The sequence below is a fragment of the Aquarana catesbeiana genome, linkage group LG02, assembly GCF_042186555.1.
Source record: "Aquarana catesbeiana isolate 2022-GZ linkage group LG02, ASM4218655v1, whole genome shotgun sequence".
Lineage (NCBI taxonomy): Eukaryota > Metazoa > Chordata > Amphibia > Anura > Ranidae > Aquarana > Aquarana catesbeiana.
The window spans coordinates 397,943,586-397,969,202 of NC_133325.1; the positions used below are offsets into that span (position 1 = coordinate 397,943,586).

The 25,617-nt window shown below is 41.4% G+C and overlaps 1 protein-coding gene across 1 annotated transcript in view; it reads left to right on the forward strand.

The window, feature by feature from the left end:
* TBX4 (T-box transcription factor 4) overlaps window positions 1–22,469 on the forward strand; it is a 245,895-nt gene extending 223,426 nt beyond the window's left edge. The window contains exons 8-9 of the mRNA XM_073617960.1: window positions 2,213–2,454; window positions 20,958–22,469. Coding sequence (XP_073474061.1) covers window positions 2,213–2,454; window positions 20,958–21,580 — 865 coding nt within the window. The 3' untranslated portion in view covers window positions 21,581–22,469. The remainder of the gene's footprint in view (window positions 1–2,212; window positions 2,455–20,957) is intronic.
* The last annotated feature ends 3,148 nt before the right edge of the window (window positions 22,470–25,617 follow it).

Below are 25,617 nucleotides of genomic sequence, written 5' to 3' on the forward strand. Positions count from 1 at the left end.
TGTCTCATCACAAGACACGTCGTGTTCAGTGGATGCCGGGTTTTTTGTTTCTTTTTTTTTTGATCAGCAATTATTGTGATTGACGTTGGTCTACTGGTTGATCTACTTCAGGGGATTTTTTTTGTTTTGTTTTGTTTTTTTAATAGAGGACTTGTCAAAATTAAATTTGTCTATGGGTTTGTTGATTTACTTTTGACCCATTTTTTGGTGAATGAGTAGGGGTACTGTGTACCCCATATTCCTTGACATAGGAGAGGCCAGAATCTGGGGGCCCCTTTGTTAAGGGGGCTTCTTGATAAGCCCCCACCCGCAGACCCCACAACCACTGGGCCTGGGTTTTGTGAAAAAGGCTCTTGTCCTCATCAACATGGGGACAAGGTTCTTTGGGGGGAAGCCCCGTCCCCCAAACCATTCCCCCATGTTGAGGGCATTGGCCTGCCATGGTTTGGTGGGGACAGTGCTCACTCATCCGCCTCTTTTCCTGGTTTGCTGAATGTTTGGATAACAGTCTGATATGGATTTTGGGAGGAACCAATACCATTTTTTTGGATGTGGAGTTCCCCTTAAAATCCACTTGGTATAGATTCGGGGGGCCCCACCATTTTGTTTTTGGCGTGGGGTCCCCCTTAAAAACCACACCCGACCCGAAGGGCCTGGTATGGAATTGGGGGACCGTCACACGCTGATTTTTGCTTTCATTTTCTGATGTCAGTCTTTCTAGTGTTCCCTACTGACAGCAGATGAGTTGTAGTTGTTAAGGTCGTGGCAGCCATCTGCTCCTTAAAAATCAGCTATTTTGGACTGTTTTTTTTTTTTTCAAATGACATAATGAAAATTTACGAATGGATTTGGAACAACGAATCTGAATAAACAAACAAATTCCAAAAATGAATTATTTTAACATAATGATTATAACTAAGTTACATTATTTACCTAACAAAAGAATCCGAAACGAAACACATTTTTTTCTTGTGCACATCTCTAGTGTATTATCATGATCAGTTTAATAAGTAACTTAAGCAAATGTGTGAGCTATGGAGTAAACATTTAATAAATGTTTATACTGTTTTTATGTGGGCAGAAAACTATATAATATAACTATCGAGTTAAATATTTAAACTTTTTTTGAATGCTAAAATTCCTGCTTACTTGCTTCAGTAAGAATTTACACTCAGAAGTAGGATGTTACAACTATTGTAATGTCTGCATTAAATAAAGGGTAGGTAGTGGTTTTTCATATATTTTATTTATTTATTATAGCCATGCCTAAAAAAATGTAAACTCCTCTTGGCTGGCAGGCCTGAGATTAAAAAAAAAAAAAAACCATCACTGGCTTTCTAGTTATAAAAACAGCAGTGCTTACATCTGCCGGCGCTGGACGTCATGACGTCGCTCCGGCCTCCGAAGGTCATAGAGATGGCTGGGGACCATTCGGTCTTCGGTCAGCTCTATGGTAAACTGCAGCCGCTGGCCGATTCATTTTCCAACTTCCAGATCGCACGGGCAAGCTGGAAGAAGCATCGGAGGGCGGATTGTTTTTACATGTGAGGGAATCGCCAAAAAAGAAACAATATCTGAATGATGCCTGTAGCTGCAGGCATCATTCAGATTTAACCACTTAAAGTCCAGGACATCATATGACGTCCAACTACAGATAAGATGTTAGAGACAGAAAGGCTGATTTATTAAGGGAGTTGGGGATCTTCACTCAGTAAAATTTGTATATTTTCAATTATTCATGTTTTCAAAGTGAACATAGCTACAATTTATTGAGTGAGTAAGTATGTTTGCTTTTGCAAAGTGTATGTTAATAAATAGGGTGAACTTGTCCTTATTTGAACTATCCGATCAGATGCTAACAATAGTCCAGTTTTAATAATTAAATTAATCAGTGATTGAGTATTCAAAGTGAACACAGATTCACCTAATTTATCAACATGAACAGACACTTTGCTCAGTGTACATCCTTTACTTCTTTATTTAATAAAGCCTAATATATCCACGTGCTTTATGAGTAGCTAAGTCCCAGACACACAGATTTCCTATGGTAAATTGCTATATTACAATCCCCAAAAAAGTACACTTATGTTTTCATGAATCAGTTGTTTTATGTTTGTTATCTTTCATTTGTCCTGGTAATCACAGTTAAAGTTTTGCTTATACGATTGGACTAACCTTTAATATCTTAGAATTGCTATTATTTTTTTCACAGCAAAGAATATCCTGTAATTTCAAAAAGCATCATGAGACAACGATTGGTATCAAGTCATCCAGGACAGCTGCCGAGCAAATCAGACCTTAATGCACTACATAGCCACCAAGGCCTTCAGCATTATCAATATGAGAATGGGGCACACATACAGTTTACTGCATCTGATGCTCAGGATCTGCCACTCAACACTTTCACAGCGCAAAGAGATTCTGGGTTGTTCTATCACTGTTTAAAAAGAAGAGGTACTGTTAAACTATATTTTAAACTAAACTACAATTTATTTAATGACTTCTCTTGTCAGCTTTATATCTTCACTCATTTGCAAGTTGTAGTACAGGGGGGAATTATAAAGGATAAAAAACTGCAAGCCTTATCCTGGTCAGATGCATGGTTACTTTCTGGAAGTTTAAGTCGCTTTTAACTTTTAACCTTTGATTGATAAAATGAATAAAACTTGATTTAAAATTGCTGAGATTCCATGAATTACAGTGTAAATGACCAGCATTGTTCTTTCAACCAGATCTTGCCTACTAACATTTAATTTTCTATAAAATGTTTACTTTACTTTAGATTATTATTATTATTATACAGGATTTATATAGCGCCAACAGTTTGCGCAGCGCTTTACGTTAGGGCAGACAGTACAGTTACAATACAATTCAATATAGGGCAAGAGGGCCCTGCCTGTTAGAGCTTACAATCTAAGAGGGAGGGTCAAGTGATACAAAAGGTAATAACTGTGGGGGATGAGCTGATGAAGAAAATTAACCACTTCAGCCCCAGAAGATTTGGCTGCTCAATGACCAGGCCATTTTTTTTGCGATACGGCACTGCGTCACTTTAACTGACAATTGCGCAGTCGTGCAAAGTTGTACCGAAACAAAATTGACGTCCTTTTTTCCCACAAATAGAGCTTTCTTTTGGTGGTATTTGATCATCTCTGCGGTTTTATTTTTTGTGCTATAAACAAAAAGATAGCTCAATTTAGAAAAAAAAACTCAATATTTTGTACTTTTTGCTATAATAAATATCCCCATTTTTTTTTTAACCGGTTCAATACCGGGCATTTTCACCCCCTTCCTTCCCAGACCAATTTTTAGTTTTCAGCGCTGTCGCACTTTAAACGACAATTGCGCGGTCCTGCGATGTTGTACCCAAACAAAATTGACGTTCTTTTTTCCCCCACAAATAGAGCTTTCTTTTGGTGGTATTTGATCACCTCTGCGGTTTTTATTTTTTGCGCTATAAACAAAAGAAGAGCAACAATTTTGAAAAAAACACAATGTTTTTTACTTTTTGCTATAATAAATATCCCAATTTTAAAAAAAAAAAACACATTTTTTCCTCAGTTTCGGCCGATACGTATTCTTCTACATATTTTTGGTAAAAAAAAATTGCAATAAGCGTATATTGATTGGTTTGCGCAAAAGTTATAGCGTCTATAAAATACGGGATAGATTTATGGCATTTTTAAAAAAAAATTTTTTTTTTTTTTTACTAGTAATAGCGGCGATTGCAATTTTTTTTCGTGACTGCGACATTATGGCGGACACATCGGACACTTTTGACACATTTTTGGGACCATTCACATTTATACAGCGATCAATGCTATAAAATTGCATTGATTACTGTGTAAATGTGACAGGCAGTGAAGGGGTTAACCACTAGGGGGCGGGGAGGGGTTAAATGTGTTTCCTAGGGAATGCTTCTAACTGTAGGGGGAGGGGACACACAAGGGGAGGAGACCGATCAGTGTTCCTCCGTTCTGGGAACACAGATCGCTCTCCTCTGAGCTGACAGGACGTGGATCTCTGTGTTTACACACAGAGATCCATGGTCCGGCTCGGTTAACGGGCAATCGCGGGTGCCCGGTGGACATCGCGGCCGCCGGGCACATGCACCAGGTCCCGAGCAACACGGCGGGCGCGCCCGCCCCCTAGGCGGCCGGGAACCCGAGGCAGTCATATGACGTCCACCCAGGATGGGAGATCCCATCTGTGGACGTCATATGTCTATAGGCGGGTAGGGAAGTGGTTAAAGCACATTTTTCCTCAGTTTAGGCCGATATGTAATCTTCTACATATTTTTGGTAATAAAAATCACAATAAGCATATATATTTATAGAGTTGGAGATAGTCGGGCAGATTGGGGTAGGGAATTCCAAAGGATGGGAGAGGCTCAGGAGAAGTCATGGAGGCGAGTATGGGAGGAGGTGACGAGGTAGCTAAAGAGTAGGAGGTCTTGGGAGGAATGAAGAGGACGATTTGGTTGGTAGTTTGAGACTAGGTTAGTTGTGTATCTGGGGGCAAAGTTGTGGATGGCTTTGTACGTTATTGTTAGTATTTTGAATTTAATTTGTTTGAGTGGCAGCCAATGGAGGGATTGGCAGAGATGGGTAGAAGACGCCTGAGTGGTTTGTAAGATGAATGAGTCTGGCAGAAGCCTTCATGATGCACTGGGGGAAAACCTATTTAAAGGTAAACTAATGAGGAGGGAGTTGCAGTAGTCGAGGTGAGAGATAACCAAGGAGTGAATCAGGAGCTTTGGTGATCCCAATAGTTAGGAAGGGACGTATTTTGGAGATGTTGCAGGGGTTGAGGCAGCAAGCTTTGGAAAATGATTGTATGTGGGGTCGAAAGGAGAGTTCAGAGTCCAGGATAACACCTAGCACGCTGGCATGCGGTGATGGGTGGATGGTTGTGCTGTTGCTCTTGACAGAGAAGTCAGAGGAAGAGACACGTGGGGGAGGAAATATTATGAGCTCAGTTTTGGACAAGTTGAGTTTAAAGAAGTGGTGTGACATACAGAAAGATATGTCTGTTAGTAAGTTAGTAAGGAGACTGATGCAGTGAGCTGAGGGGTGGAGAGTAGGGATGAGCCAAACATTCCCCGGTTCGGTTCGCACCAGAACATACAAACAGACAAAAAATTTGTGCGAACATGAGAACGACGTTAAAGTCTATGGGACACGTACATGAAAAAATCAAAAGTGCTAATTTTAAAGGCTTATATGCAAGTTTTTGCCATAAAAAGTGTGTATGGGACCAAGGTACTGTCCCAGTGGACATGTATCAATGCAAAAAAAGTATTAAAAATGACTGTTATTTCAGGAGCAGTGATTTTAATAATGCTTAAAGTGAATCAATAAAAATGAAATATTCCTTTAAATATCATGCCTGTGGGGTCCCCTTAGTCTACCTGTAAAGTAGCGCATCTTTCTGATGTTTATTACAGTACCGCAGCAAAATGACATTTCTAAAGGAAAAAATTTCATTCAAAATTGCTTGCGGCTGTAATGTATTGTTGGCTCCCGGAAATATAGATGAAAAACCATTGAAAAAAAACGGCGTGCGGTTGTCCCCCCAGTCCATACCAAGCCTTTCAGTTCTGGTATGGTTATTAAGGGGAACTCCACACCAAAATGTAAAAAAAAATGGTGCAAGGGTCTCCCCCAATATCCATACCAGGCCCTTCAGGTCTGGTATGGATTTTAAAGGGAACCCCGCGCCAATATTTTTTAAAAAATGGAGTGGGGAAAAGGGTGGGGGGAACGAGCAAGCATACCCCCTCCTGAATCATACCAGGCCGCTTGCCCCCCACATGGGGAGGGTGCTTTGGGGTCCTCCCCAAAGCTCCTTGTCCCCATGTTGATGGGGACAAGGGCCTCCTCCACACAAACCTTGCCCGGTGATTGTGGGGGTCTGCGGGCAGGGGGCTTATCGAAATTTGGAAGCCCACTTTAACAAGGGGGCTCCCAGATCCCGGCTCCCCCCTATGTAAATGGGTAGGGGTACATTGTACCCATTACCCATTCACCAAAAAAGTGTCAAAAAAGTAAAAACGACAGGAGACAGTTTTTGACAATTCCTTTATTTAAAAAAGAGTGTCCGGCAATGTCCATCCATCTTCAATCACGGTGCCAGACGGACCCGAAAGATAGAAACAAAAAGCTCTGCCTCGATAGGAGGCGTCCCACCCACTGCTGTCTTTTGGCTTTTACAGCTGTTATATAGGCAAGGGCAGGGCCACCCAATGACTTAAACTCACATATGACTTACTAATAGGGATGAGCTTCGAGTTCGAGTCGAACTCATGTTTTTTTTTTTTGGCGCGTGGTTCCTCTTAAAATCCTTACCAGACCTGAAGGGTCTGGTATGGAATTTAGGGGGACCCCCACGTCATTTTTTTTTTTAAATTTTGGCCGGGGTTCCCCTTAATATCCATACCAGACCTGAAGGGCCTGGTATGGAATTTAGGGGGACCCCCACGTCATTTTTTTTTAAATTTTGGTTCGGGGGTTCCCCTGTGGGGAATTCCCATGCCGTTTTTATCAATGAACTTCTATGTGTATTGTCGGACCGGCAATGCAATAGCCGCAAGTAGTTTTAAATGGCTTTTTTCCTTCGAAATTTCATTTTGTTGTCAGACTGTTCTAAACACAGGAAACATGCGCCCCTTTACAGGCATACTATAGACACCCCCCAGCTACGAAATTTAAAGGGATATTACACTTTTATTGTTTGACTTTAAACATTATTAAAATCACTGCTCCTGAAAAAACTGACCTTATTAAAATTTTTTTGCATTGATCCATGTCCCCTGGGGCAGGACCCAGGTCCCCAAACACTTTTTATGACAATAACTTGCATATAAGCCTTTAAAATTAGCACTTTTGATTATTCATGTTCGTGTCCCATAGACTTTAACGGTGTTCGCGTGTTCGAACGAACTCTCTGCTGCCTTTGATACAGTTAATTACCCCTTCTTTCTCAAAAACCTATATTCCTTTGGTCTCTCTGACTGTGCTCTTTGTTGGATTTCTTCTTATCTATCTCATTGCACCTTCATTGTTACTTACAGCTGACAAGGTTCTGTCCTTGGAGCTCTCTTATTCTCAATCTACACCTGCTCCCTGGGTCAGCTGCTAGCCTTGTACGGCTTCCAATACCATTTCTAGCTGACAACACTGAAATCTAGCTCACCCCATCAGACTCTTCACACATCACTAATTTGCTAACAGACATATCAATATGGATTTCACCCCCTTTCCTCAAACTCAATCTATCCAGAGCTGAGTTCATAATATTTTTTCCCCCATAGTGCCTTGCCTTGACTTCTCTGTCGAGATTGATAGCACAAATATCGATCCAACCCCATATGCCAGGGTGCTAGTCGTAGCCCTGGACTCTAAACTCTCCTTTCAGCCTCACATCCAATCACTGTCCAAATCTTGCCACCTCAACCTACACAATATTTGCAAAATAAGCTCCAAAAGATGACATCACAGAGGCATGGTCTGGTCATGGTGGAGAGAGAACACTGATCTGTGCAGCTCCTGCCATCAGCCGTTCTTTACTCAGCTCTGTCAGCCTCACTGATTGGCACTGCTGCTATGCCTCAGAAAATGGGAGAGCCCGAACCACCTGCCGATCCCTCAAAAGTTAAAAAAGGGGGATCTCTGCCTACCTTACTGATAGCAGAACCCAGACACAGCCAGCCTCAATTTTGCAGATCTGCCTCCCCATCCCTGTTATGGAGAGATACCCATGCTGCTAAGAAAAAACCTGTAGATGGAAGCAACAGCACAGGGTGAGCCTCCCTTGCTCCCCACTGCCTCTTCTTTGTCCTGCACTGTAGAGGTATCTGAGGCACTGTCACTCACCCAAAACTGGGGGCTTCCCTGGAAACTTAAACAATATTTGAATGATTGCTCAACTAAAGCAGATCTTGTAGCTTTCCTTAAACAAGTGAAGACACATACAAGGCAGGAACCCATGAGCTCAGATCTGACACCAAACAGCTGGGGGCTAGGGTGTAATGCCTGGAAACTCATCAAACTGAGGTCATGTCTGCACTGCATTCCGTACAGGCTAGGCTGGGGCAATAAGACCACAATTGAGGAACTCCTTCCACAACTTGATAACTACAAAAACAGAAGTCGCAGTAAAAATCTAGGAATAAGAGGGCTACCAGAAACTATAAAGACCCCTGATTTGCTACCAACTTTGCTTATTATACTCAACAAAGTCCTGGATAGACCCCCTCCAGCACTCCAAAGAAATCGAGCATGCTCATATAGCAGTGGTGCCTCAGAATTTGGTAACAAACCAAGAGATGTGATTTGAAAACTGTTATGCTTTCAGGACAAGGATGTCATCATGAAAGGTATGCACAGGAGGCCCCACCTGGACTTTGAAGGAACCAAACTTTTTTTTATTTCTTGACCTATCCTGAGGCACACTGGCACTCCACAAATCTGTCTGCCCCCTTTTGGAGGTTCTTAGACAGGAGGTCATCACCTATAGGTGGGGCTTTCCCTTCCAACTTATTGCTACTAAGGAGGGGGGTTACAGCGTCATTCCATGATCAGGATGGTTTTAGCACTCTCTTAATTTAACCAAGGTGAATTTTTCAGACTGGAGGGGCCTAGGAGACTTCCCACAACTGCCAGAGTTGCAGGAGCAACATTGCAAGAGGAATCTGGTCTGCAATCAACCTGGTTCCTCTTCGGTAGGAGCCAGGAATAAGTGAGGAGGAGTTGCTTTCTGGTTCTCCCTATTGCTTTGCTAGGAAGTCTCATGCAAGAGGCTTTTACCTCAGGGTCTCAGTCTAGAACAACTCTAAAATGCCTCTTGGAACAGTTCTTGATGATGTTCTAAGATTCTTATATCTCCTTGGTTATAACCATTTTAAACTTTTTTGCCAGTCATGATACTTGTTTGCCAGTTTTCTTTTTATAGACTGATAATATTAAACATTACTTTACTAGCTTACACTGGGCAAGTTTTGTAGGAGCTGGTTGCTGCTCTTACATGGTCTATCCATTTCCCCTCCATAGGCCCACCACAGGTCATCCTATTTAGGGGTTTTTAGCAACAGGGGTTGCAGTCTCTGGGGTGGAGTCTCCCCTTAGTTCCATTGGGTGGCTGTCACTGAGAAGGCTGCATTTAGTATGGTTCTGTTTGTGTTCAATCTTCTGTTGATATTCCTTCTATTGCAACACGTATCCCTAGTTAACACAAATTTTAAGCTGTATATTTCTTATTGCTTGATGTCCACGCTGAAGAAGCTGTGGCCAAGCCAGATATATAATTCCTCTAAGATTCCCAAGTGGAGTCAAAATCATTCTCAGGTACCCTTGCAAGTGGTAAGCCACTCTTCCGCCATCATGATCTCCCTCACCTTCCCAACCCAATCCAACTTGCTCAGAATGTGGGGGCAATGGACTGGTATTAGGCATTTGGCAGCATTGAGAAGGTGAGGGAGAGCACTGTGCTTATAGAGAGAAATAGGAATGGGGGAAGTGGAGCAGAAAGCGTTTTGGTGAAGTGGGAAGATCAATACCAAGACCATATAATACGTGCTTACGAACCATAGACCAAAAGGTCAATAGCAATGGACAGTTCCACCAAATGTATAGGAGCGTTCCCCACTGTCCATATCTCCTCCAACACAGGTTGGAGGTTGAAGGGTAAATTCTAGCAAGGGACGTGGGCACCCAATACCACCTAGACAACAGCATATAAATATTTTCTTGTGTCTTGGAGTCCACTGAGCTAGAGTGCATCAAGTGGTACACGTGATGCAGTTGCTTATCAGTGAACTCACACTGGAGGTCACACTCCCATTCTCTAACATAAAACGGCTTGAAACTAGGTTTAGCTGTAAATCATATGAGGCAGTGGGTCTTCGGCAGCCCATAAACTTTTAAACTCTGTAAGAGTAGTCCTAATCTGGGAATCATGGTGTTGCGAAGCAACAAAAATCAGCAAGTTGGCAATACCTTCAGAAGTCGAAGGGGAAACCAGCATATCCTTCTCTAACGGTAGCGAGTGGGACTAGGGTATGACCCTCCATAAAGTGTGCTAAAGTAACAATCCGTCGCTCACCCAGGAACCAAAAAGGACAATTGCTTACCACGAGGAAACCAAGGAAAACCTCCTACTGGCGCCAACGGTGATATTGAAGGTGCCAAGGACCCGTTTAAAGGGGTTGTAAAGGTAAAAAATTTTTTACCTAATTTTTTCTATGCATTAAGGTGAAAAAACATCTGACAATACTGCCGCCCCCAGCCCCCCGTTTTACTTACCTGAGCCCTCGAAAGTCCCGCGCTCGCCCCCGACATCCTCTTCGTTGATCAACCTGACCGCTGATTGGCTAGAGTGGATGGATTGAAAGCAGCGCAGCCATTGGCTTGCGCTGCTGTCAATCACATCCAATGAGGCGGCGCACCGGGGGGCGAGGCTGAGTGATACAGTGAGCGGCTATGGCCGCCGGCTGTATCACGGGAGCGCGCCCGCAAGAACTCACCACCATGATTTTTACCTTTAGTGTTCCTTTAATTTATCCTAGACTTTCAGACAATGAGTAGTCAAGAGGCGACACCCAATCAGAAAATCCCCTATCTTTTAGAGGAAACCACAGTGTGTATGACAGATTATGACCTGCAATTGTTTTTTCTAGGGGAACATATAACTTAGAGCAGAGGTTCTCAACACCTGTCCTCAAGACCCACTAACAGGCCAGATTTTATGCATTACCTTGGGGAGATGCAGACTAGAATACCGCAATCACTGAGCAGCAAATGATACCATCTGTGATGTATTTCAGTTATCTTGCAAACCTGGCCTTTTAGTGGGTCCTGAGGACAGGCGTTGAGAACCACTGACTTAGAGGAAGCGTGAAACCTTCAGTTGAAAACACGCAGCAGTGCAACCACTTGGTAATATTGTAAAACATCAGGTATACCCAGGTCCAATGTCCATTTGGATCGCTGCAGCAATGCCATGGCAAGTCGTGATCTCTTACCTCTCCACACAAACTTGATGAATAGGCTACAGAGCTCTGCAAAGAAGTACCAAGGTAGGGGCACAGGTACCATCTGCAGGAGAAAGATTATGTGGGTCAATATTGTCATCTTTATTATATTCGTGCGACCAAGCCATGTGAAGGTCACCTTATTCCAAGACTGTAGATCTTGGCGAATTTTCTTAAGTAAGGGAACATCATTATGTGTGTACCGGGTGTCCAGGCAATCAGTGAGTTGAATGCCCAGATATCTCATTGGAGGGGGATGCCCAGGCAAAGGGAAAAGGCCCCTTAAGGTAGTAGCAAGAGCCGGAGGGATTGTGACTGGCAAAACTTCAGATTTAGCATAATTGATCCAGAAGTTGGACACTTGACTATAGGCTGATAGTTCTTCCATCAAGAGGGATCCAAAACATGAAAAAGGGCATCTTCCACATTAAAGCTTGTGTTCCATAAAACCCACAGGAACCCCTCTAATGTTCGAATTAGCTCGGATCTTCTGAAGCAAAGGTTCCAAGACCAGTGTGAACAGGAGGGGTGAAATCGGACACCCCTCTCTCGTGCCATTCCAAATGCAGAACACTGGGGATAGGCAACCGGTCACCCTGACCTGAGCAGTAGGGGACATGTACAGCACCGAGATCCAGCGCAACATATGTGGGCCAAGACCCAGCCTCACCAGCATCAGATGCTTTCTCAGCATCAGTAGATAGTATCAAGTAGGGGGGTAAATGGATGAGCCCTAATAGAGTTATCCCTAGCCTCACAACCTATGATAAAGCCTGTCTGGACAGGATGGATTATCTCAGGAAAGAGGTGTTTAAAGTGGTTGGTGAGGATTTTAGCAAATAACTTTAAGTCCCTGTTCAATAAGGAAATCGGGCTGTAACTCAGGGGAAAGGTATGGTCTTTCCCTTCTTTCGGGAGGATCGTGATGTAGGCTAGTGATGCTCCCTAAGGGAAATGTCCTTTAGTGGCAAGAGAAATGAAGAATGTGCACATAGGAGCCCGAAACAGAGGAAAGAACTTCAAATAGTAAGCCTTCGTAAAGCCGCCAGGCCCTGGACTCTTCTAATCAGGGAGGGATTTCACGGTAGCCAACAATTCCATCTGAGATATAGGGAGCTCCAAATTGGCCTGCTGCTCAGGAGACAAGTTGGGGAGACCCCAAAAGGAAAGATAGGCCTCAATACGGGACTGCTTGCATGCAACATCAGTAGGAGAGGAGGCAGAATCCAGGCTGTATAGGGCTGCATAATAATCACAAAACAACAAAGCTATTTCCCTGGGCCATTTCTGTCCTGGAAAGAGACATTTTGCTGGTCGAGATCCTACATGTGCTTAAAAACATGCCATCTAGGAAAAGTTCAGGCCCGAATGGGCTTAGATTTTTTGAAATATGCGTATACTCTGCTACCATTTATTACATCCTATTTCAATTCCCTGGCTAGGAATGGACACATTCCACAAGAAGCACTACTCGCACACATATTGGTTTTGCCCAAGGAGAGTAAGGACCCCACCTTCTGCCAATATATCTTCCTATTTCCTTATTAAATGTGTACATAGGGGTTCTAGCAAAAATTATGGTAAATCGCCTTTGAGAATTCCCATGTGAGATTGTCCACAGGGATCAAGTAGGGTTTATCCCTGATAGGGAAGGCAGAGACAATTCTTAACGGGCAATTTCCATCATCCACTGGACCTCCTTACACTGCATTACCTGCCTTGTTCTATCATCTGAACCAGAAAAAGCAGGACTGACTTTGGATTTCCACGCTCTGTGTAAACCCTAGGGCCCAGGTAAAGGTGAATCATGTCCTCTCTCCGCTGTTTACCATTTCAAATGGGACAAAGCAGGGATGCCCCCAGTCACCAATGTTGTTTGTTCTGATGATGGAGGCTCGACTACGCAAAGTTAGAATGAATCCTAACATTACAGGAGTGATGATAAGTAACATGGAACATTAAGGCGCCACATTTGAGAATGATGTTGTCTCCAACCCACAGGTACGTTTACTCTTAGGTAATTTTTCCTGGTCTTAAGAAAGAGCTAGAGAGGTTTCAGGAACTTTCTCTTTTTTTAAATCATGTAAAAGGTTTATTGAGATGTCACAAAATCTTACAATCAAGTACAGTTAAGTTACATAGTGTTCACATTCAAGAAAACATACCAGAATAGCAATACTGAGTATAAAACCACATGAAAGGTATTACCACCTGTTAGAGACCGTATCTAGTCTAGCTGTATAAAAATTAACCACCAACTCAACCATTACAGCTTCCTGCATTTTGAGCATACAGCCATTTAGTAATTTCAGGGCCCCAATAGAAGGAGCTGTGGGTTGAACATTTACAATTTTGGCAAGAAGACGTCCGGTCTGTTCTCCCTCTTTATGAAAAGTAACTTTGGAAAATAAATGTTTTTTCTCTGCCTTCGACTTGGGTAGCTTGGTTAGGGCATTCTGGGCAGATAACTAGGATGCTTTTGATTGCTCTGAAGAATTTGAAAGCTGCAACTCGTGAGCCTTGGTGTCAGTTTTAATGGCATTATTAGTGGAAATAAAGATTCCTCATAGATAGCATTTAAACATATCCCTTTGGACAAGTCCATCTTCATGATGAGCATTATTAGGAAAGAAGTGCTCAATATGGTGCCCTATGGTGTTGTCCAGTGAGAGTAGCTTCAGCCAAAATGCATTCAAATGCCACGGGGTATACACAACTCAAGTAGAGGATTATCAGATACCCTCATGTTGCATATTGTATTTTAGTTACTAAGGGGAGGGCAGAGGTAGTTCCCACACATAAATCAATGCGGGAAACGGAGGCGTGTGTTTTAGAAAAACAGGAGAATTAAAGGGTATCTGGATGTTTAAATTTCCAAATATAGACCCACCCTAGTTCTGTAAGAAAGCGGGATAATACCGTGCCTATGTTGGGGGGGGGGGGGTCTGGAGGTAACAGGGGATGTTTTTCCAACCTAGGATTTAGGATGTCGTTAAAATCACCCATTACATAAATAGGAATGTAAGGTTTAGTGAGCGTGAAGGACACCAGCTCCCACAGCACTGCAGAGGAGAACAGAGGAGGAAAATATATATCATCACTAATGTACAGTTAACAGTATACAGTCTACAATATAAAAATACAAAGCGGCATTCGTCATCAAGTTTGGACTGAAATTCCTTGAAGTCTAAGGACCTGTGTGTAGGATGTGTGAGTAGAGTGGTACACCCAGCCTACTCAGTAATATCTCAGCTCAAAGAGTCCTCTGTAAGATGCGTTTCTTGCAACCCAATAATTGCAGGATGGTATTTGCACAGAACAGTGTTTACCATTGCTCTTTTCAATGGAGTACCCAGACCCCTAACATTCCACAATACTATTGGTACACCAGCCATGGTTAAGCAAGGGAAGATTTACTGTAAGGGGTTCAGTGTCCAATGAAAGAGCAGGTGTAGGGGTGATCCCATGCTAGGTCTCTGACATTGAGCAATACAGGTCAAGTAGTACTTGAGGTGAGAAATAAGGGTGTGACATCTGCAGCAATGGAACCTTCAGACAGTCGAGTAACTGGAAAGTCTTGGCTAAACAATAATGCAGGTGAAAAACGGTTGGTACACTGTGGAACATCCTGCATAGAGCACGCAATGCTAACCACAGAGAGATGTATTTCATCAAAAAACACTTGTGTTTACTCGTGCAAGAAAAACGCTTTTAAGAGCAAAGTAAAAATCATGAAACATATATGGCTAGTCCCCGGCCAATGTGAACACCTGAATTCCTGGTGGATGTATAACAACATGGTAGCCAAGAGAGAAACATGTTAGCCTTCAGATATCAACATCCTCCTGGGGTTGATTCTGCAGTTAGGGTTCATTCACAACCAGCCGGTCCACTGCTTCAATGGCCAAGGTAAAGAAGTGTGCTCAACCCCTGGCAGTACCTCGCAAGCGAGCCGGTTAGAGCATGGCATACTGCAACCCCAATCACTGTAAACTTTGCTTGACATTAATAAACTTGGCCCTTTGATGTTGTACTTCAGCTGAGAAGTCAGGATAGAACGAGACCTTCACCCCGTTGTGCTGAATGTTGGGCCTTTTTCTCGCAACGGAGAGCACTTTGTCTCTGTCGTAATAGTGAAGAAGGTGGGCAAGAACCGACCTGGGAGAGTTTCCCAGTAGAGCTCTGGTAGGGACTCAAAGCGCCCTCTCCACTGCGAACAGAGACGTAAAGGCTTAGTTTTTTCTTTTTTTCGACAAACTCGGTGGGATCTCTGCCTTGCACCTTCTACAGTTGCCCCACTATGCAAATGTTGTTGCGTCACAGCCTTTTTTCAATATTATCAGCATTATCTTTGTTATTGTCGCTAGGCGGGAAGTGGAGTGAGATTCAGGGATCAGGGATGGAAGTTTGTCCTCCAGTCGTTTATGTGGCTTTCCGCCACAGTGATTCTCTATTGGATTTTTTGCAAATCTTGTCATGGGGGGCAACTTCCTCAGTCAAGCCTCCCAAGCTTCACCACATTGACAGAAGCTGTACACTTATGCACAGCTTGTAGAATCTGGTTCAGTGTAGGCAGTTCCTCCCCCTCAGGAGATTCCTTGTGGCATGGTACTTGCTCAGAATCTAGCATGGCGTCATGGGACATGACGTCTGCCTTGCTCCATGCTCTGACTCAGTCTCATGCAGGCCTACATGAGATCTATGTCTTTTTCGGCTATTCCCTGGCCCTGCAGCTCAGACTGCTTTCTAGTGTAGTACAGTATATCCCTTGGGTTATCTTTTCCCACGGAACAGGTAAACTTACTTTTGGCCCCAGTTTCCAGAGTCTTGTCGGCTCCCCGCTGTGTTTATTGAGGCAGAGCTGTAGCTGCGCCATGTTGGCTGTCCCGAGCCACCGCTTCTTCTATGTTCTTGCGGGTCATAGTGCCGGGAGATTGTGGAGCACGGGGCACCTCTGGATTCTTGGCCGCAAGCCAAGGCGAATGGTACTTGTTTTTAAAGCCCAAAACGGCTGGGGAAAGGATTGCTGGCAGGATGCATTGCGGGAGCTCTGTGAGGCTTGTCTGCTCACATGCCCCGTACGTCCACGCCCCCCACAAACTTTTTAATTTCAGATTAATTTAGGAAAATCTGTAATTATGCCCCTTAATGTTTCACAAGAGAGCTGGTGCACTATTAAACACTTATAAACCTTTCAGTGGCAAACCGACCTGATTATGTATTTCAGTAAAATGTTACCTGCCAAACACCGGTGATCTATATTCAGCTACCTTACATCCGCAACACTGGTAAAAGCTTCATACTTTTGCGCTGGAGTCATCGGTGGTTGTTAATGGACTGACTATTGAAGGTGCAAGAAATACAACAGGCAGAAGAGTGGAGATATCCATGTAACGACAATTATTTACAATTTTATAATACCTGGTCATTGTGGACAGATGTTACTACATGACACGTATAAACAATTGTAGCTGTTATTTCTTTGAGTACTGATAAGCAGACCTTTATTTCATACAGCTTATTTTCATAATGTTAGACTAGGGATGGATTTTAGTGATTTAGGAACTTTTTTGCTCCTTTCTCCCATTATGGGAGAACGGGGGTCTGTTATGTCTGGAAAATTGTCTAAATAAAGATTTATAGAAAAAAATGACAACTGAAAGCTTTCATTCCCTCTCTGATTGTCTCTATTGCAACTTCCTTCTCAATGGCTTACCTTAACATAGGCTATCCCCCCTTCAGCCAATCATAAATGCAGCTGCCAGACTTATTAGCCTTACCAACCATTCAGTGTCTTCTACCCCTCTCCGCTGATCCCTCCAATGGCTTCTGCTCACCAAATAACATTAACTTACTAAGCCATCCACAACTCTACCCCCCTGCTACATCACTAACCTTGTCTTTATATACCAACCAAACAGTTCTCTTTAGTCCTCACAAGGCCTCTTGCTCTCTAGCTCCCCCATCACCTCCTCCCATACTTGCTCTAAGGACTATTCCAGAACCTCTCCCATCCTCTGGAACTCCTTACCCCAATCTATCTGACTATCTCCTACTTTATCCACCTTTATACAATCTCTGAAAACCAATCTCTTTAGAGAAGTCTATCCTGCTTCCAACTAATAAACTATGCTTCTACTGTCGCCATCAGCTTTTCTCCCATAGTAATTATCCTTTGTGTCACTTGATCCTCCTACTTAGATTGTAAGTGCTAATGAGCAGGGCCTTCTGTTTCCTCTTGTAATAAATTATATTGTAACTGTACTGACTGCCTTAATTTTGTAAAGCACTGTGCAAACTGTTGGCGCTAAACAAATCCTGTATAATAAAAATAATAACATTCATATTGATCTGTGAGGCCATCCATCATGGGCAAATAGAAAGGCTTGGAGGTGAGGCCACATTTAACTTGGCAAGATTTGCATATAACTTAAAATTCCTATATTTTTCAATCTGACAAATTTATTTTAATATGCCACAGACATTAGATGATCATCACCCAATATGACCCATTACAGTCAGATTGAAAAATGATCAAATATCTATGGGCACTCTACAACTTCCCCAGGTACACTCTAATGCCCCGTACACACGGTCGGACATTGATCGAACATTCCAACAACAAAATCCTAGGATTTTTTCCGACGGATGTTAGCTCAAACTTGTCTTGCATACACACGGTCACACAAAGTTGTTGGAAAATCCGATCGTTCTTAACGCGGTGACGTAAAACACGTACGTCGGGACTATAAACGGGGCAGTGGCCAATAGCTTTCATCTCTTTATTTATTCTGAGCATGCGTGGCACTTTGTCCGTCGGATTTGTGTACACACGATCGGAATTTCCGACAACGGATTTTGTTGTCGGAAAATTTTATATCCTGCTCTCAAACTTTGTGTGTCGGAAAATCCAATGGAAAATGTGTGATGGAACCTACACACGGTCGGAATTTCTGACAACAAGGTCCTATCACACATTTTCCGTCGGAAAATCTGACCGTGTGTACAGGGCATAACTGTTCTTATAGGCAAATTGATCAGCTGAGCTGATTTTGTTGTTTTCTCCCAAAATGAGCTGGCACCACAAGGGTCTAGTAACTATTTTCTTCCCTTCCCTCACAGGTATAAACATGCACACTTAGGTGAACAGAATATTTATGTTTTCCATTGTTTAAGAAATATCTTACAGCAGGACAGTTTGTGCAGATCCGACCAGGGGCACAGAAACAACTCCTTCATAATCTTTGTTACAAAGAGCCTGGTTTTTGGTTAATAGTACCTCTCATGGCATTGACAAAATTGGATAATGTAATATTAGTGGAACTATTTTATATAGTCAAAATAGTCCTGCTTTAGAGCAAACTAACAACAAAAGTCTGTTTAATTACTACAGGTTAAGGCAAATATTATTTGCTGCATATAATAATAATATTAATAATAAAATGGATTTGATAGTATGTATTTATGGCTGTTAGTACTATTAATAATTTTACAGAAATTAATGAGTGGGCTGTTACAGAACCACCAGAGCAAACAAAGACATCACTGGATTTATTAAAGAAAATAATCATCACTTCTAACTGGCCCCAAAATTAATGGCAGTGGAAAGCCTACACTGCTGTCTACAGTAAAGATAAACTGTGATTTCAGCTTATCTAAAAACTCTGCATAATTCATTATCATAGCCCACTATAAGTCATCTCTACTCCAGCCACCTATTTTGAATAATAGAACACAACTGAACATTTATTTTAGATATTAGACTTCCAGTTTTCTTTTTTTTAATGATTGATCTACCCTGAATCCTAGTATGATTTACTTTTTTACTTTTGAATGTGCTTTAAGAAATAAACAACCACTGTAGAAAAGCAAAAGCAAATGGATAAGCAAATTATTTCTATTTGGTACATATTGTAGTGTGAAAATAGGAAACTTGTTTGACAGTAAAGTCCTTCCATCACTATACACCATAAAATGACTAAATGCAGAGCGTTAGTAAATAATAATATTGGGCTTATTTTAACTGCTTGCCGACCAGCCACCGCAGTTGTACTACGGCAACATGGCTCGGCTGCTCGAATCACTGTTATGTTATATCGCTCCCTCTAGTGGCCACTAGGGGTGCGTGCGCCCCTGCAGCTTGCCCCGGAGCCGATGCGAGTGCCTGGCGGTCTCGATGAACACACACTAGGGAACACAATTAACCCCTTGATTGTCCCCTAGTGTTAACCCCTTCACTGCCAGTGACATTTTTACAGTAATCAATGCTTATAATTTTTATAGCACTGATCGCTGTATTAATGCCAAATGTCCCAAAAATGTATCAAAATTGTCCAATGTGTCCGCCATAATGTCGCAGTCACAATAAAAATCGCAGATCGCCGTCATTACTAGTAAAAAAAAAAAAATAATAAAAATGCTATAAATCTATCCCCTATTTTGTAGACGCTATAACTTTTGCGCAAACCAATTAATAAACGCTTATTGCGATTTTTATTACCAAAAATATGTAGAAGAATACATATAGGCTTAAACTGAGAAAAAATTTGCTTTTTTTAGAAAAAATGGGAATATTTGTTATAGCAAAAAGTACAAAATATTGTGTTTTTTTTTCAAAATGGTCACTCTTTTTTTGTTTATAGCGCAAAAAATAAAAACCGTAGAGATGATCAAATACAACCAAAAGAAAGCTCTATTTGTGGGAAAAAAAGGACGTCAATTTTGTTTGGGTGCAACATCGCACGACCGCGCAATTGTCAGTTAAAACGACGTAGTGCCGAATCACAAAAAGTGCTTTGGTCAGGAAGGAGGTAGAATCTTCCGGGGCTGAAGCAGTTAAAAGATAATATTCTAACATGTAGGGTGTGATTACTTAACCAATCAAGCGTTGGCTTTAATTAGTCTAATGTTAGAATAATAGAAGCCAGATTTGACAAGTCATGATGAATCACTACAATTCTCTTTGCATCATGTTTAGTATTAAAATACATCAAAGGACCTTTTCTTAACATGGTTGTGTATCCAACAACATGTAATTTCCATTTTAAAATATTAGCATTAAAGTAGGAGTAAACTCCCTTGGTTCATTTTTACCTATAGGTAAGCCTATAATAAGGCTTACCTATAAGTACAGTAAATATTTCCTAAATGTGCACAGTTTAGAAGTTATTTACTTGTGAAGCCACCGATGATGTCACTGGCGTATGCGTTCTGAAGGAACAGCATACCTGTGCCATTCCTTCAGAGCCCTGTGCCGTGAACAGCGGCTCCCACGTGCATGCGTGGGAGTGACGTCATCGGGGCTCAAACACTTAAAATGCCAGAGCCCACCAACCCGGAAGGAAGATCAGATGAAGATAAAAGCCCTGTCAGAGGTAACAGTGCGCCGCTTTAAGGTAAGTTTCACATAATGTGCAAGTATGCACCGAGTTTACTACCGCTTTAATATTAGGGCCTGTTTTGGGACCAAAATTACAGATTTAGCTTTGTGTACTAGTGCCAAAAAGCAATTGTAAACCTATTTTCCCAGTTGTGCAGCAACTGTGAGCATATATTTAGCAAAATTAACTTAACCTCAGAACTAACGTACAACCTAGAAGTGCTAAGAAGCACTTTTTAAAAGCGTGCTAATGTGCTCTTTTTTTAAACGTGGCTAATTAAACACGTAAATTGTGAATAGAAATTAAATCTGCCCCTAACTTGCATTAAAAATAAAAAAGGCAGCATATTAGCAACTGCAGAGAACAAGGCAGTTTTGATAAATGCCTCACATTGAAACATACAGAATCATTATGTTGAAGTAGTACTACCACCTCCCAATATGGCATTGACGAATCATACTGAGTCATATATAACTTTCCAAATGAAACAGGAAGTTTCGTGGCATGCATTAAGCACTTCTCTAAATGCTTAGTTCTTTCTTTTACAGAGGGTGCACGCCACCTTGAGCTTCCTTGCAAGAGATCTTACCTAGATCCCTCTTCTTCTATGACAGACGATCACTACTTTCGATCCCCTCCACCGTACGACCAACAGATGTTGAGCCCACCTTATCGCAATGATGTGACACCCAGAGATGCATGCATGTACTCTACTTCAGGACCAGAAATTGGCGGAGTGTCAGGAGTTGATGATTTACCTCCACCACCCCCACCGTTAAGCTGTAATATGTGGACTTCTGTTGCACCTTACACAAGTTATAGTGTCCAAACAATGGAAACTGTACCATACCAGCCTTTTCCGACTCATTTTTCCACCACCGCCATGATGCCTCGCCTTCCAACAATTGCAAGCCAAGGATCGCAGCCTTCAAGTGAATCTCACTTTAGTGTCTACAATCAGCTTTCACAGTCTCAGGTACGGGAAAGAGTTCCCACTTCATCTTTTCCTAGAGAGAGAGTTCACCCTTCTCTGTGTGAAAGAAAACCTCCATCTCCTCACATAAACACAGCCAATGAGTTTTTATATTCTCAAAGCTTTTCTTTATCTAGAGAATCATCCCTACAGTATCATTCAGGCATGGGGACTGTGGAAAACTGGACCGATGGATGACTGCAGCTGCAACAGACTGAATACTCAAACTCCAGTCATGTTCTATTGACCAAGACAATCTGTTCTATGTTGTGTTAACACCTGTGAGTATTCTGCACTTACGTAAACTCTTCTTCCATGATTCCAAAGGAATACTATACAGGGTAAAATTTTCCATCAAGATGGCTTGTGTCTACCATGTATGCAACATTGAGTTTGTCAAAACAGGTGCCATAGCAGATATTTGTAGGATTAAGAAAAAAAATACAATGATGAAATCACTAAAATGTTTGCATGCTGAATAGCTATTTATATCTATACATATGTGTATATATATATAAAAGTATATATATATCTATCAAAAATGAGGCCGCGTTGAAGCTTTGCTTTTACAGATGATATGCTTAATAAAATTGTGAATGTTACCAGGGTTTTTGAAGACATCTATTTAAGATTTTTTATGTTGATGTAGAAAAAAAAAGTAAAGTAAAGATGGCTAATGGAAGTAAGTAAAATAGCATTTATATCTATCAGACCATAATCTATACCATCTATGAGAAATCCAGCTTCATCCAAACACATTGGAAATTTCATTTTTAAGATATATCATAGATATTTTGCCTATAATGCATAAAGGGGGATAAAAGCACATTTTCTGATGATGCAGCAGCTCCAGTTGTTTTCAATAACGTTTATCAGTGTTTGGAGCTATAAATTATAACTGAAGCTGATGTCAAGTCTAAATTTCAAGACTATATCCAATCTATTGCATCCATAAATCATAAATCTTTTTTTCAGAAAAGTAGCCACACTTTCAGACATAATATAGAATTTTTGTTTCTTTATTGGTCATTTTTATTTCCTCTGGAACGGTGAAAAACATTAAAATGATGTTGTGATTTGATTTTAAGTGTTTGCGTAATGATTGTTTTTTTCATTTGAATTCCATCCATAAGAGAAGATAGACTGAAGAGGGTAAGAATAAGCAATATATATTTGAAACATGTAAAAGAGGTTAAAATTACACATACAAATGTTTGTGTTGTCTGTCATTTTTTGTTGTTATGATACTTACTCATGCCTTGTTAAAATATGTCCTGTAGCTGAGAAGTTTTCATACATTTGCTGATGTCCTTAGGGGTGTCAGGTAGACATTTATTTTAGACTTATCAATGCTGTACCCATAGGGATCATCCACCAGCCCTGAGAAAGTGAAAAGCCACCACAACATTTAGCCACCAATGCATGCAATTATCTGCCAACAGAGCATTGGTAAGACTCTCTGCATCAGTAATTGCATGAAATAGACAGAGCTATATGCACTTCAGAAGGTAATACCAATTAAGTGTATTTCATATGGCCCCACAGTGTTACTCATAGGATCAGGTCGAATAGTGTCAGAATCCTTTAAAAAAAAAAATAGTTTACAAATTTGTAACCTGCTGCCTCTGAAACCTAATGGTGGCCATAGATGGACTGAAATTCAGCCGGTTCAGCAGGAACTGGACACATTTCTATCCATTTGTGGCCATTACAGTTGAACAGAGGTCGATCTACCAATTACCAATTAACGTCTGTTACATAGTTACATAGTTACATAGTAGGTGAGGTTGAAAAAAGACACAATTCCATCAAGTCTGACCTATGTGAACTGCCCTGTCAGATAAAAGCTCAGAGAGCCTGCAACCAATAGCTGCAGCACTGATCTGTGTATTCTGACAGTGGGGGAGTCTCCCCACTGTCAAAATACAAAAGTGCAGTGGGGATGATTCCTCCATCCAATATGTGGATGGGAAAATCAGTTCAATTTTTTTAACTGAACCATTTATGGCCAGCTTTAGTGTAAGCCAAACAGCTAAAGATTTATTTCTCGTAGGGGCACTTAGTAATAGGGGGTGATTTACTAAAAGCAAATAGGCAATTTCCCTTAGCTTAGCGGATAGGGTAAAAAAATTACTTTGCAAAGAATCCCTAAGTTTCACCTCATTCACCAAGCTAAGTGAAAATTCCCTTGCTGCGTGAAAATTTCCTTGCAAAATGAACAGTCTATTGATCTTTAGGAAGTAAACCCCAAAGAGTGAAACAACAGAAGAAGACCAAAAATGGCATGAATGGCAACCAAATTTATCCATTCCATAGCAGAAAACCTCAGGATGGATTCACGTTTCTCACTATAAGCCTAAAGGCTAAAATCATCTTTTACAAGAAATAATAAATGCACATATTTTTTCAGGTATAAAAAAATGTGCATTTATTATTTTTTTCCTGAAGAGCATTGTATCCACAATCCGCAGATCATGGGTACAATGTCAGCTTATCACAGACATTGCCTATAGCTTTGTGCCCATGCCTTTGCGTGGGCTTTCTGTTTGAAAGCTGCAGGAAATGTCAATGAAGCACGAGAACGCTCACCACGGTTGCAGACCCATCTTGTAGTTCATTAATTTTCAGATTCCTGTGAATGAATGACACAGCTGTGCAGGCAGAGCACCACACAGGTGCTTTTGAAATCTGAGAGTGGTTTGCAGGGAGAGGATACCCCAGCTGCTGTCATAGGGAAGGGGTGCGGGAGGAGGTTGCTGAACATGTTACATGTTAAACCCTAAATACCCTAAATACGAGTGTAAGATGTAAAGTGTTTGGAATGGTGGATTTATCCTTTTAATAAATACAAATAATACAAATGCTACCTTATTTGCAAGAACCAGCCATATTTGACCTGAACACACATCTAGGTAAGTGTCCTGATTAAAATATAGGGAAGGTCTGTTTTGCTGTACATAAAAAAATTTAAATAAAAAAAATAAACAGAAACATTTTTGACAATTTCTTTTTTTGGATGTTATAACAGGGACATGTTCTGGGCTTGAACCAGCATGGAAGCCATCAATGAAGAAGTAAAAAAATCATATTTTTTATTTTTAAAGGGGTGGAAAAACCTTGAGGTAATATCAACTGAAACTACTGCAAACCATTTATTTAACTGAAGTATTACAGTACATGTAGGCACAGCTGGGCAGGACAGGGTCCTGCAGCAGATGGATAGGCATAGTAATAATGGAAAAAAACAAAAAAAGGGAAAGTGAGCGCTGTACAAGTATTTGCTGCTAGCACACAAAAGGCAAACATACAACCTCCTAATAAAAATAAAAACAACATGGTGTGCAGCGCTTCACTGTGATAAATAAGTCAAAGTTCTATTGTGTAAACAAAGTCCCAATCTGTGACTTTTTTTGAAAAATCTTCTGTGTATATCAGAGCTATTCCAATAAGTGTGATATGTCTATCCGCTCACCAGAAAATAGAAAAAATACATCAAAAATGTCATTGTTTACACAATAGAACTTTGACTTAGGTCTCTTTCACATGGAGGATCCGTATGTCCGTTTTTCATCTTTCCGTTTTCGGATGAAAAACGGACATACATGTATCCCTATGGAGTGTCGGATGTCAGCGGTGACATGTCCGCTGACATCCGACCCTCTCTGATCCGAAAAGTGTAACGGAGGAAAACCCTACTTTTCCATCCGTTTTCGGATTGGGTGACGACGGACTCTACGGTCCGTCATCATCCGATCCCCCATAGGGGAGAGCGGCGCTCTGACAGGTCCGTCGCTGCACAGTGTGCAGCGACGGACCTGTCATTTTCTTGCTCAGCGGGGATCGGCGGAGCGATCCCCGCTGAGCAAGCGGGTGTTCACAGGGCGGATCATCACTGATCCGCCCCGTGTGAAAGAGCCCTTAGTTATCACAGTGTTGTTTTTATTTTTATAGTAATAATGGACCTTAGTTGTAATTGCTCTGTCCATCCATATCAGGGAGAAAGTGGCCAAAGACTATTGGTTAATTTTGCAAAGGTTAATCTCTCAATACTTGTTGTGGACAGTTAAGTATGCCTTAGGTTGATCATGTCACCTTCCATAGTCTTTCAGTTTTTCTAAAATTACAGTTAAAGTATAACTAAGGGCAAAACATTTTTTTAGTTTTGGAGAAGGATTAGAGCAACTGTTAGGGATATTCAACCTCTATATTTGTCCTGTTTACCAAACGTAAAAGTG